This window comes from Leucopleurus acutus (assembly GCF_964270905.1).
Source record: "Leucopleurus acutus genome assembly, chromosome: 6".
Taxonomy (NCBI): Eukaryota; Metazoa; Chordata; class Mammalia; order Artiodactyla; family Delphinidae; genus Leucopleurus; species Leucopleurus acutus.
The window spans coordinates 47458838-47473460 of NC_139149.1; the positions used below are offsets into that span (position 1 = coordinate 47458838).

Below are 14623 nucleotides of genomic sequence, written 5' to 3' on the forward strand. Positions count from 1 at the left end.
TCTTTCAGAATTTAGGATAATTACATTCTAACTTTAGGATAATTTAGGGTAATTTTATAATTACATATATTGCATTATTTAGACTGGGGCTATGTTTTTATGTTATGCATTCTTCCTTCTAATTCTTTAACAACAAAATACCTGTTCATGTGTTTTGATTTTTATTCATCTCTCAACTGGAATATGTCTGAAATTTTTTTCAAGTAGGGAGCATTATCAATTACTATCTTCACAAATGAAAAACCACGCAACTGGGAACTAAGATCAACACATTGCCCACATTTTCCAGTTCAAAACTCTTTAGATGTCAATTTTAAAATGCCTTCTTATATTTAATGTCCTAGAGAAGAAGGCTAGCTGGATTTTGTGTTTTGGCACCTGTTTTATTTTTGCTATTTTTCTTTGAAGTCTTTGTTTTTTTGAGTCAAAACGATCAGGAAAGTATTCACTAGGGTATGTCCAGGTGGTGATTTCTTTTCCATAATTTTGCCTGGTATACCCTGAATCCTTGATTTACAAGTTCTGGTCTTCTTTTTTTTTTTTTTTTCGGTACGCGGGCCTCTCACTGTTGTGGCCTCTCCCGTTGCGGAGCACAGGCTCCGGATGCGCAAGCTCAGCGGCCACGGCTCACGGGCCCAGCTACTCCGTGGCATGTGGGATCTTCCCGGACCGGGGCACGAACCCGTGTCCCCTGCATTGGCAGGTGGACTCTCAACCACTGCGTCACCAGGGAAACCCCAAGTTCTGGTCTTCTTTTCGATTCAAAAAGTGAGGGGAGGGACTTCCCTTGTGGTCCAGTGGCTAAGAATCTGCCTTCCAATGCAGGGGACACAGGTTTGATCCCTGGTCCGGGAAATAAGATCCCACATGCCGCAGGGCAACTATGCCATTACGCCGCAACTACTGAGCCCCCACATTCTGGAGCCTGCATGCCACAACTACAGACCCTGTGCGCCGCAACTACTGAGCCCACGATCTCTGAAGCCCGCACACCACAACTACAGAGCCTGTGTGCCGCAACTACTGAGCCCACGATGTCTGGAGCCCACGCACCACAACTACAGAGCCTGTGCGCTGCAACTACTGAGCCCACGCTCCACAACTAGAGAGCCTGTGCGCCACAACTACTGAGCCCATGCTCTCTGGAGCCTGTGCACCACAACTAGAGAGAAGCCTGTGCACTGCAACGAAGAGCCCATGTGCTGCAATGAAAGATCCCGCATGCTGCAACTAAGACCCCACACAGCCAAAGATAAATAAATAAATAAATTTAAAAGTTCATTCTCTTAAAAAAGAAAAAAAAAGTGAGGGGAAAAATAAACTGTGAAGTAGAAGCCCCTCATACCTATGATTGTCCCCAAAGCTTCAGAAAAAATTCCCTCTACGGCAGCAACACCTTGGCCATATTTCTCCACATTATCTTTAAGGACATCAAGAAAACTGTTCAGGAATCCTCCTTCTACATAACATCAAAATCACAGTGGCTTATTGACTCCATCTTTGTTACATCTCTGATCACCTCCTTACTGTCCCATCTTACTGCCCTTCTTCAATGTAGTTTTCTACCAGCTGTAGAAATAGCCTTATAATTAATTGTTCTGCATCTACCTACCATGTCTGTCTGTCTGTCTGTCTGTTTCTCTCTCTCTCTCTCTCTCTCACACACACACACTTTGTTTTTGTTTGTTTGTTTTTTGTCTATTGACTTATTAAACTCCTTCCCTGGCAAGAAAGGGTGTTCTAGTTTTATATCCAAATTCCATTTTCTAGCTAAGTTCTTTAGCTCATTTCTCTTTCACCATATCTGTATATTCTAGTCCCAGTTCCTTTGCTTATGCTCTGCTTTCCCTGGCTTTTTCTCCCATCTTAACTTTCAAATATTACCTTAATTCCTAAGAACCATCCTTCTTCATAACATTTTCCCCAATTATACCTCCCAGAAACACTACCTCCCTCCTCTAAATTCCCATGGCCTCTCCTTACTCGTGTTCTAGATTTTTCCACCATACTTTTCTTATCCCCACTGCTGGACATTATTACACTACACAAAGGGTGGGGACTCTGTCTCCTTCATCTCTGAATCCCTCATAGCGTCTTGTACATAAAAATGTTTGATGTTGAATGACTGTTAAAGTACTGAATAACCCTTTTAGATAATAAAACATGTCAATTCTGAATATCTAGAGGACATCAAATTTAACAGAGAAGATCTCATTCTAAAAGTATTACCTGAACTGGTCTGTTAGAAAGTGAAGAAATTTCTTTATTTCATCCATATGACTGAAGCTAGGAAGGTGCCCTCCAAGTGCTTGGCAGAATCTCTCAGCTTCTTCCCAGTTCCTCTTTCTTACAATTCTTTCTATATGAAATAGCTTAACAAAATATAATGTTAATTTGTTTCCTGGTATAATCATAAAGTATTCATAAGTTCAAAGTCAATTACAGTCAAATGTGTGGGCCCCTGAAATGGACTCTTAGAAGCGTAATAAAGTCATAGGTAAAGGTCCATATACTGTGACACAGACAGGTTCTGCTGAAAGTGTCAACTAGAGGCCAGACTGACACGGACCCTAAAGTAAAATTTTTGACTTGTAAGAAGTGACAGAACTCTTCATTTGACAACAATAATTAAAGGGATATGAGAATCGTAAGCAAAGTATTAGCATGGCATGCAGCTCACCCAATTTCCCAAAACAAAAGAACCCTAGGAAAGAGCCAGTTCTGGCTCTGGCCCTGCTCTTTTGGCTAGCACATGAGTTTATATGGGAATGAGTCATCTGACACCAGAGGTTCAATGATACCCTGACAAGGACTCTGTGCTCCCAAACACTTCAGTAGGTGATGTATATGTCTGGGAAGGAGCACAGTTTGGACAAAAACATGGACTAGGATAGTAGACAGATAGCTTCATTGAGGGATTGAATGAGAATATTACTTTACCTTATAACAAGAAAGACCTGAGGGGAAACTATGCCAGCCTTCAGGACAGGGGTCTTCAGGCTTGGGGGCTGCTTTTTCAGGCTCAGGGTGCTCACTTATTTTCTTGCAAATTGAAAGTGCTCTGAAGCTTCTGCAGTCTTTCACCTCCCACTTTCCAAGAGACTTTCCCGTAGCCATAGCCACACACCCTCCTGGAGAAGCTGGGGTTGAACAGAAAAGTTTAATTAAAAATAACATTAAAGGGACTTCCCTGGTGGTCCAGTGGTTAAGAATCCACCTTCCAATGCAGGGGACGCGGGTTCGATCCCTGGTCAGGGAACTAAGATCCCACATGCTGCGGGGCAACTAAGACCGTGCACCGCAACTACTGAGCACGTGAGCCACAACTAGGGAGAAGCCTGCATGCCACAACTAGAGAGAACCCAGTGCACGACAACAATGGTCCCGCATGCCTCAATGAAGATCCCAGGTACTGCAACTAAGACCCGACGCAGCCAAAAAATAAAATAAATATTTTTTAAAAACATTAAAAAATTAAAGCCCAAACATTTTCTAGTAGCTACACACTTTATTTGATTCAAAGTGGGGAGAGAGAATAGGAAAGAAAATGGAGGAAATAAATGTGTTGTTCACAATAATAATGATGACAGTAATACAGAGAAGTGTTTACTACTTGCCAGGTACTATTCTAAGAGGATTAAGTGAATTGATCCTCACATAGAGTGGATTCTATTGTCACACTGAGGTACAGTGAGGATTAGTGATTTGTCCAAGGTCACATGTGAGAAAGCTGCTGATCCAGAATTGGAATCTAGGTGGTGTGTGTGTAGAGCTGTACCCTAAACCACTATGGTGCTCAGAACAGTCTAAATCGTTCATATTCATCTAACAGCTTTCAACAGTTTTTAAGCAACTTAGTAAACCTCAAAACAAGACTCTCAGATTCAGATCCAAAGGAAGAGCTGGTACAATAAAGGTAGAAGGAGGTGTGTGGTAATATACATTTGTTTACTATTAATTTTATGGCAGCCAGAATTTTATTTACTCACTACAACATTAAAAGATAGTTTGTATTGTCAGATCCATTTCCAGATGAAGAATTAGTGACTTGCCCACAATCATAGTTAGTGAGTGGAGGAGTCAGAACTTGAACCCAGATTTGTCTGGCAAAATGCCATGCTCCCTTTCCCATTACATCACACTGCTGGAAATGCGCAGAGGACAAGAAGAACATACATTGCAAAGTAATAAGGACAACTTCCATTCCATCACACAGAGAAGCCATATGGTCTCATGTCTCATTATACAAGGACAGCAAGAGGAACAAGGAACTGGGAAAAATAATGCTGTGTTACCCTGGATGGGTGTGCTATTTTCTCTTATTCTACCCCCTATCCATGGCTTGCCCAATGCAAACCAAACTGGTTGAATCTGGGAGAAATAATGGTAAAGAGGACTTACAGGCAGTCTTTCTGGCTACAGACTGAGAGAATAGCTATTACAGCTACTTCCTAAGCACCCCTGCCCCCCACCACTGAGGCTTATCCATGAAGAATGTGACACTGACTCTAAAATGTCTGAGTGTCTATAAAAGAAATCATGTATTTTGTATTTTAGAACATTCTAATTTAAGATGAAATTTAACCAGGATTAGCATCTGCATCCTCCATCTTCTACAAGTAAAAAGATGATCTTGTTATTATCAATACCACTCATATTTATACTGATGATCATGTATTACAAATTTTGTGGGCATTCTCTATTTCAAACAGTGTTTTTAACTACACATTCACATGTTCCAATTTCTACGTTATAAAAATGGTCTTCATGATTCCATTATACAAACATAAGAAAATATAAATAATTCAAAGGAAGAAAAGTCGAATGCTGTCTCATAAAAAGCGAAAGTCCTCTAAAAAGCATTGAATTAGAAATCAGATCTGGATTTTAGCAATTCAGTAACCAGGTAACCTTCGTCAAGTACGTCACCTTTCTAAGCCTCTGTTTTCTCAACTCTAAAATCAGAAGGGCCTTCTGAGGCCTTTTCTGGCTCAAATGTTCTGATTCTATGGCTAATTATGGTCAACGCTTTAGGCTAAAGAAGGATAAACTACCTTTCAGAATAAATAATACCTATAATACATTGCCTCCTTAATTCTCACCCATTGAGAATAATAGAAATAAACACATTCAATTTTGCAGAAAGAAGTTAAGAAGCAGAGAGGTGAAAATGTAAAGTGCTCCTCAATGAAGCTTCTAGGTTCTGTTTGAGACTACGTGGAAAAGATAACAAACTCACACTGATGCTTCTAGCTCTGTGCCATTAGATGGTGGTTTCTGAGAACTGAGTTTTCTAGCTTTTATTGGGTAATTGCCGAGGATTTCATAGGGAAGACATAGTCGCTGCTTCTATTTATGGTTCCGTAGACAGACTCTAGTCCTGAAAATCATCATCTCCTTCGTATTTCAAAGGTATGTGAAGAACAGATTTGGGAGGAATGCTCCCTTTCACAAGTCACTGTATTCTACTGCTTTCAAGGCTAAGGCACTCACCTGGCTCAAGAAAATTCCAGTTGGAAAAGGTTACAGCCCGCTTTATTCCACCAGCACTTCCCCAACTATACTCTCCACTTGCATCTGTATCCCTCAGGCCAGTCCAGAAGTATTTTTCTGGAGACTTAGTATACTTTTTAATCATATCATTCAGGTATTCTTGCTCAAATCTACAAAATGAGAGTCAAATTAGTAGGTGTTTTTTTACAGTGACTGAAATACTATATAAATTGAAGACGCACTTTTTTTAGGAAGATTATTTAGCAAAGGAACCCAGAGTTAAAAGTTCACACCTGCTAGTTACAGTCAGATTGCAGTTGGTTCCAAAGGGGACCTCATCCTTGTAAATCTTGTAACAGGCTTCTCCATGTCTCTTCCAGCCCTAAAACAGAGGAAAAATATCACACTGTCTTCTGCACTTGATAACAAGCCAGTTTCTGTTACATAAGTAACATCTTACAACTAAGGGAAATTAAGGACATGGACAGGGAATTTAAACACATGATGAGAGTGGGATACAATTTCATAGAAAACCTCCATAAGCCTGTGAGCCTGTGTCAGACAGAAGGAATGTCTTAACTTTCTTTACCCCTAATGCCTAGCTCATCATAAGAGTATAACAGTTGTTAGTTCAATTATTTTTGAATAAGAATAATACGAGTAAGAGAAGTAAAAAATTAGCGTTGAGGATATAATCATATACATTTTTATAGAAATTCATGAATAGATAATTATTTTTCCTATAACTCTTCCTTCTTCTGTAAGAGTGTCGATATCTATGATTCACCACCTTCTGGCTTGCTCTAATGTATAAATGAACAGAACCTAGTAATTTCTTCTATTTTCCAAGTCTAAAGCATTTAAGTCTCAACTACTATATCTAACCAAGAAGGTATAATATTGCTTAGAAAAACTTCCACAGGGGTTTTACATACCTCATCTGGAGGACACATTTTATCAGATCTTGTATCATTCAATTTTTCTCCCCTTTTCTTACATACATATTTAAGTTTCTCTTCACATGATTGGACCTTCCACTGACCTAGCTTTTAAAAAACAGAAAATAATTTTTCCCACAAGAGAAATTATTTGCCACATATTTAGAATTGAACTCTTATCTTAAATCAAGATAGTTTCTTCCCACAACTATCAGGGAGGGAGAGGGGGAGGAGGGGAAGGAGGAAAGGGAGGGGGAGAAAATGAATATAAATGAATGATTAAATCTGAGAACATACTCCTAGAAAATGCTACCCAACAAACCTGGAAGCCTGTTACTTCAGCATCACCTCAAGGTCACAGTGGGGATGAATTTCATTTTCTTATAAGTGTGACAATAAAACCACCAAAGCACACTATACAGAAGTTGAAGAGAGAAGAACCCAGCCCACAGAGTTGCCAGAGTTCTAGTCCTCTTCCATATGACACAGCCAGTTTGTCCACAGGTTAAAAAACATTGGGGCAACGATAGCCAGGACATGGAAGCAACCTAAGTGTCCATCGACAGATGAATGGATAAAGAAGATGTGGGACATATATACAATGGAATATTACTCAGCCATAAAAAGAAACGAAATTGAGTTATTTGTAGTGAGGTGGATGGACCTAGAGACTGTCATACAGAGTGAAGTAAGTCAGAAAGAGAAAAACAAATATGCTAACACATATATATGGAATCTAAAGAAAAAAAATGGTTCTGAAGAACCTAGGGGCAGGACAGGAATAAAGATGCAGATGTAGAGAATGGACTTGAGGACAAAGGGAGAGGGAGGAGTAAGTTGGGATGAAGTGAGAGAGTGGCATGGACATATATACACTACCAAATGTAAAATAGCTAGCTAGTGGGAAGCAGCCACATAGCACAGGGAGATCAGCTCTGTGCTTTGTGACCACCTAAGGGGTGAGATAGGGAGGGTGGGAGGGAGATGCAAGAGGGAGGAGATATGGGGATATATGTATATGTATAGCTGATTCACTTTGTTATAAAGCAGAAACTAACACACCATTGTAAAGCAATTATACTCCAATAAAGATGTTAAACAAACAAAAGAAAATTTGGGGCAGGTCACCTAATCTCCCTGTCTGAGTTTCCTCATATTTAAGATGATGATGGTGATTAGAATAGCTACTCCCTAAGAATTTAGAATCAAAAGTTTCTGCCAACTCTACTTCAGTCTAGACGTCAAAGTTCCAGCTTTCAAATGTGCTCCTTAACATTGATTTTGCTTAAGTCACTCTGCTTTCTTTGAATTAAATTTTAGTAAGTCAATTGTGATGCGGGTCAGTTTTGAATGTTGGAAGCTGTCTAGATCAGCCATCAGTTCACTCTGGCCTATGGAACCTCATTTCTATCTTTGATACTCTTTTAAAGATATCCTGTGTACCCTTTTAAATAGAGCATTAAATGGGACACCCTTCTAAATTCAGCTTTACACCTTTACTTTACACATCTTTACTATTGAAACACTTCTAAATAGCCCTACCATTTATGGCTTCCACTTAAGTCTCTCTAGAAGTCTGAGTGACACGACTGGCCTCCCAAACAATTAGGAGTCCACAGGAAAGTGCTACAAACAAAAATATAGAGATACGTATGTCCTTTCGGCTCAATAGTTTATTTTGGACTCTTCTGAAAGTCCAAAGCATGCTCAGTAAACATTTATGCATTCTATAGGAGTAAGATAGTCTCTGAACAAAGTCAGACCTAATTTTTTAACAATAGTTTTTCAGTTCTTAAAGTTGGCTTACTTTGATCTGAACATGAGAAGATGGGATTTTCCAGGTCACATTGTGGCTACCTGCTAAATATCACACTGGTGGTACTGAGAGAAAGCAGCTTCTCAGAAGCAATCTGGCACAAGGATCTGAGCTCTGAAGGGATTCTCTTGATCTGTTTCACACCAGAGAAGATACTCTCAGACAGGAACTGGATTGCTTCTTTAGTAATTGCTTTATTTACCTTTTCTCAGCAGCTACTGGAAAGACAGTCTACAGTGTTATTACCTTTTATTTTCTTTCCCAGCTTAAACACAAATATCCCAACCAAAGTCATCTTATTATTATTATTAGATTTTCAGGTATAACAATAAGGATAGAAATAAACTTGAGGAGGTTTCCTACCTTTCCTAAATAGGAAACACAGTTGGGAGTCTTATTGTAGGGAACATGTGGCTCATTCTCATCCCAGTAAGTCAGAGTAACTTCAGTACCATCTGACCACTGAAATAGAGTTGGTGTATTTATGTTCCTAAGGCCTGTCCATACTTCTTCTTTGGCATCTAAAAGAAAAATGTTTTATTTGTTTGGTTACTCAATTACATCCTTCAATATGTACACTGCTACTGAGTTTTACATTCTGATATGGGGTGTTAGGAGCCTTGATGGTATTTTTTTTCTTTTAAAATTTTAATTCAGTAAATGGTACTCTTAATTAACCTGTAAAAGTATTGATAAGTTAGGCAGGCCCGATGATGAGGGCTTTTCAGGTCACTTATACAGGTAGGGCACACAGGTGGAACAGCTGTACTATGACCTGTAGGCTGGATGTTCCTGATACCTGGTTTAGATAAACCTTGCTTTATGAGAAATAATGAAACTCTACAAATACAGTCATAGATATTCCAATTAGAATAAGGATATTGTCCATCACGGCCATGGAATGACTATACTGCCTTCCCAGGTAAAACAGCTGGCACCATGCTGGCACAGAATAGGTATCTAGTACTTACTATTACTATGGGTGAATCCTAGGAGGAGGTCTTAATACTGGCTCTCTAGTGTTTCGTTCTTCATTTTTCAGCTTTCAAATAATTATAAAAGTGAAACAATCATCACTTAAGTGTTGGGAGTAATTTAAACAGCATTTAGCTTATCAGAAGAGGGAAATTATTCAATCGATGGTTGTACTGTCAGGTTGGTAGCTGCTAGCTACATGCGGCTATTTAAAACTGTAAATCAATTAAAATGAAATGAAAGTAAAAATTCAGTTCTCCAGTCGCCCTAGCTACATTTCAAGGGCTCAAAAGCCACAAGTGGCTGGTGGCTACTGAATTGGACAGCACAGATTACAGAATGGTTCCATCACTGCAGAAAATTCTATTAGACCATGCTGATGTACAGGATCAAACTATAAGCTTTTCATTCTTGCTAAGAATCTGAAAACGGGGATACTTTCAAATGTTTTAAACCTCTCAAAGAGGATATCTTAAAAACTTACCCCCATTATGGAGTTTTGTGACAATCAGCTCCACATCTGCTAAAGAATGAATGCTGATGAGGTCACTGCTGAAGGTTTTGCATTTCGTATGTGCCTTATCCCAGGAATAGCTTTCATTTACCAGCAGATAGCAAAATCCATTATTTGGCAGCCAGTCTGCTGCATCACAGCGGGTATCCGAGTATGTCCAAACATCTGGAGGAAAAGAAGCTATTTATATTCCAGTAAAGACACATCTATTTTGAATCAATATTTAAATTCCTGAATATTGAATTGCAAATTCTTCTTTCTTGAATCATAAGACTTCTGGAAAACTGGAGAATGTGATGTCAGATGGTACAGTGACATGCATTTTTGTGGTGCCTAATGTATACATAACATCATAAGAGTGACTGCAGGGATTCAGATAATAATGTGACTTTAAAGGGATACAAATGTGCTACATGGCTGGCCACAGACTATTTAAAGAGGGATTGCCCTTAGTCCTAGTAGACAGAAGAAAAGTGTGGGGTAAGCCAGTTGTTGACAAATCTCTTCCTGGGTATGGGATTTGTGAGGTTCCCCTCCAGTCTCTGACTTTGAGAGATTATGAAGTTGAGCCTCCTTTTCATGTATGGTCAGCTTAGCAAAGGAATGTGCATTAATGCTCACTGTTGAACAGAGAACAGGCAGAGATTTAAGCAACATAATAAAACATTTATTCACTTCACACCCAAGAAATGGCATCACTGGAGGAAAAGGGCATCTCTGGACCTCTTCTTTCCTCCCCTCTGCGAGTCCTACAGCCCATGGAATGAGGGACTCTTTGTTTTGACTATAATATAACTCACTCAAGTGATGGTCAAGAAAGATTAGAGAAAAAGAGCAAGGTATAAACCATACAAAATACTTCTACCTACCCCTCTTAAAAGAACTAGAAAACAGTTTGGCTTTTCAGGCTTCATGGATTCGGACCACTTGGAATGTTTGTTATAAGAAAACACAGCATCTTAAAAATGTGGACAGTTTGATTTTTACTAGACGATAAAATTCAGGTTCAGCTTCTCACACTTGTAAAATAACTCAATTAGCTTTAAGGTTCTGAAATAGCACTCATTATTATGATATTTTACAATTATAATAAAAGAACAGAGGGAAAAACACCCATAATTGAACTTGAAATAATTATTTTCATATTCTATTCTTTGTCTCTATGAATACATATTTTTACAAGATTAAAATGATAGGTAGGCATATGATTTTGTTCTGCTTTTTTTTTTTTTTTTTTTTTTTTTTTGCGATAGGCGGGCCTCTCACTGTTGTGGCCTCTCCCGTTGCGGAGCACAGGCTCCAGACGCGCAGGCTCAGCCGTCATGGCTCACGGGCCCAGCCGCTCCTCGGCATGTGGGATCTTCCCGGACCGGGCACGAACCCGTGTCCCCTGCATCGGCAGGTGGACTCTCAACCACTGCGCCACCAGGGAAGCCCCTTGTTCTGCTTTTTGTATTTTCCTGCTGGCACAGTTATTTTAATAAATGCCTACTGTTCAATCATGTGGAAGCATCTTGATTTACTTAACAATTGATACTACAGGATATTTATTTGATCTATCATTAGTCATCCTGGTTTATTTTCTTTGTGCTGTTTTTTCTGCTATGCCTTTTATTGTATGGACTAAATTTGGTTTGAATCAACCTGGAAGATAAATGTTCATTTTCCCCTATTATTTTTTAAACTTAAAATATAGCTTTATGCTCCTATTTGGATGATAAGAAATTTTATGCTTTATTCTCTTCCCCCAACATTCCTTAAAGCAAGACATTTTAAAACCTCCTCTTCTCCTCCCAGTTTTAAGTATTAGTTTTTCTTATTCAGTGAGGATTTAATCAAATACCAGGTATACGGTGGGCGCTGTGAAAGACAGTAGGGTATTTCTCTTCTTCATTCTTTCAAAGACTTTTCTTTCAAACTTTTAAACTTTTCTGCAGCTCAGAAGTTGCAGCTGTCCTGTGTCTCTCTTATCCCCGAACTCCCTGGAAAAAACCCCCTCTGTGTACATATTTTGTCCATCTGCACCCCTCCTTTCTACCTGACTTAGCAACACAAAGAACTAGTCTGGCAAAGAAGGAGAGAGAGGTGGGCAAAGAAGGGGTGGGCATTGTGGGGAAGGGGGTGGGAACATTCCCGTGTCCATCATTTTTTACTTCCCACGGAGGTAGGTAATATGTAAGACCTGGCCTTAAAGCAGTGGCCCTCAAACTTGAGTGTGTATCAGAATCACCTGGAAGGCTTTTTAAAACCCAGATTGCTGGTTCCCACCCTCAGAGTTCCTGATTCAGTGAATCTGGGGCAGGTCTTGAAAATTTGCATTTCTTACAGGTACAGGTGAAGCTGATGCTCTTGGTCTGGGGAAACCACTCTGCTCTAGAGAAAGAAGAGCCACCTGTGAACAGAAATATATTTCCTATCTAGAATATCTCTGCCTTCTCATGGGCATATACCAAACCAAAGCTTTACTCATGTGGAGTTGATAATGTCTAACCACAGGTTCAAAACCAAATACTCCCCTGCACTGGTAGTATCAGGTGAAGGAAAGGGGAAAACAGGTATCTGAAATGGATTCACTTGACTTCACAAAACTGTAATTGTGGCACCTCTTTGTTGGAGGAAGTGAGAAAGGTACCTGTCAACTCCACTGTGTTATTTAACAGTTTCTTGCAGACGTAGGGCAGTTGAGCCTCACAGGAAAAACTCTGCCACAGACCCGAGTCGGCATCCATTCTCGCACAGCTTGATCTGTCAATTATAGGTGCACTCGGCACATCTTGAACAGCAGGATTTTCAAAGAGTTAAAAGAAGAAGGTTGGGGGCAAGGGTGGTGGTTAGAAAAAAATAACTTGTATTCCTAATTTTCTGCTTTTAGGGGGACTCATAAAATAGTTAAAACTTTCAACTAAATTGAAATGTTTAAGCTGCAATAGACAATCATGTGCTTACCTATGTCTTCTTAAATACAGGATATGGTGGGGGTGGGGGGGGCAGGAATACTCTGATCTGTTGTAGTTAATTTAAAAACCAAAACCAAAAACCAAACCTCTGCCCCAAACCAACTTGCATGTCATATCTTGTGGTCAGTAGCTCTTAATTTGCTACCCTACACAATAAAAATACCGATTTATGATTCTGCCATGCCTTTAAGGCTTTAAGATTAAATTCTCTTTAAAGATTTTATTTACTGAGATAATAGAAAATTTATTTACTACTTATAAAATTCCATTAACTAAAATGCCCCATGTATTGGTATCTTATTGTGCTTAACTTGTTTTTCTTATATGTATGCAGAATATTTTGGTACTGAAGTTAGTGTTAACTTTTACATTCTACATTTGTCAGAAGCCTATGGTTTTATTTTTTAAAAAGGTATCTAAACCTTCCTTCCAGGGGGGAAAAAGGCATTTTGGCTAGTTAGTGAGTTAGGGTTTGTTTATTTAGTATAAAATTTTCTTTAAGGTCTTTTCTTGTGTATTAAAATATAACCATTATGTTGTCAGTACTTGGGTGCTGCAGCGGAAGACACCAACAGTTTGAGGAACTATTTCCATATCAGAGTTAAGCTGCAGATGAAACACAACATGGGTCAGTCATGGACACGTCAAGTCCTCTCAGGGACACAGAATGGTTCCTGGGCCACGTAGCGGGGCTCATTCTGCTCCTATCTAAAAATGCAGGGTCACTCTAAAGATTAGGGACAAATGCTCAGTTGCCCATGCTGGGGGTCAACTTGCCTATAATGGTATCACAAGCGTGTAGGAAAAACTATTCTTCTGAGAGGTAACCATAATAAGAGTTGTCAAGGTTTGAAATTTGTACAAGCTCTCAGGGGATGGGAAGCTCTTATTTTTTTTGAAGACTGTGCTCTGTGCATAGTAAGCGGAAGAGGGAGCAATTACCTGGGTCCCAGTTGAGAAAGTTTAATGGCTTGTGGTCTGACCATTCCCAGCCTCTAGCAGAGTACAGCTGATTTAAACCAATCCAGAAAATTCTTGGAATGCCTTCTTTTTCTGTAAGAATTACACATTTTTAAAAAGTGACAAAATTACCTGTTACTATCTAAGTCAGACTTAAGTTTATACTAATAGCAAAAATATCTGAAGGCCTTGATTATGAGGCAGGAACCCTGTAGGAGGCTGTCTATCCAACAAAGGCAGATGATGTGAGAGGCAACAAAACTGCAGTCTATGGAGAAACCCAAAGGCTGCTAAGTTAATTCGCTGCTGCTTTCCCATTAGCTTGTCCAATTCCCTTTCTTCCAGTAAGAACAGAATTTTCTCAGAGTAGATGTTTCACTATCTACTTTTAACCCTCTTGTACTGATATAGAAAAAGTAGTTTCCATTACATATCTAAGTTTTGAAGGTCTGTTTATATTCCAGACTGACAGTTTAAATTCGTTAAGCACATATCATTTGCCAGGTGCTAAGGACATAAAAACCAAAACGATAAAGTCCTGCCCTCATGACGATTTCAATCTAGTAGGACACAGATATGGATCCCCAAATGATGAAGTGTAACCAGTACTGCTTCAGAAATATGTACTGAGCTAGGCAAGGGATATACAACTCTAGAGTCCAGAGGAGACATTAAGGCTGGAGATACAGAATGGGACACACACACACACACACACACACACACACACACACACACACAAACACACACAAACACTCGTGTTACAGTTGAGATGCATCATTCAAAGTTATTATTTGACAACTAGATGACATTAGCACAAAAGAAAAAGAGAAGCAGAAATACTTTAAATAGAGAAGCTAAGTGCTGATATGCCACTCAATGTGCACATGCTCACAAGCAATGGATGCAATCATGCTTGTTGTATGGGGCCATGTGTATTAAAAAAAGAATGTGCGAACAATTGTAAGGATTT

At 39.3% G+C, this 14623-nt stretch overlaps 1 protein-coding gene across 3 annotated transcripts in view; it reads right to left on the minus strand.

Annotated features, from left to right (window-relative positions):
- Positions 1–14623, minus strand: part of LOC309963253 (CD302 antigen) — a gene marked incomplete at both ends in the record, with an annotated part of 131658 nt that overhangs the window by 96615 nt on the left and 20420 nt on the right. For all 3 annotated transcript variants that reach the window (XM_082841539.1, XM_082841538.1, XM_082841540.1), the window contains 9 exons: positions 2230–2372; positions 2941–3140; positions 5494–5663; positions 5787–5875; positions 6429–6539; positions 8611–8768; positions 9707–9901; positions 12369–12509; positions 13636–13746. In XM_082841539.1, the coding sequence (XP_082697665.1) occupies positions 2230–2372; positions 2941–3140; positions 5494–5663; positions 5787–5875; positions 6429–6539; positions 8611–8768; positions 9707–9901; positions 12369–12509; positions 13636–13746 (1318 nt within the window). The remainder of the gene's footprint in view (positions 1–2229; positions 2373–2940; positions 3141–5493; positions 5664–5786; positions 5876–6428; positions 6540–8610; positions 8769–9706; positions 9902–12368; positions 12510–13635; positions 13747–14623) is intronic.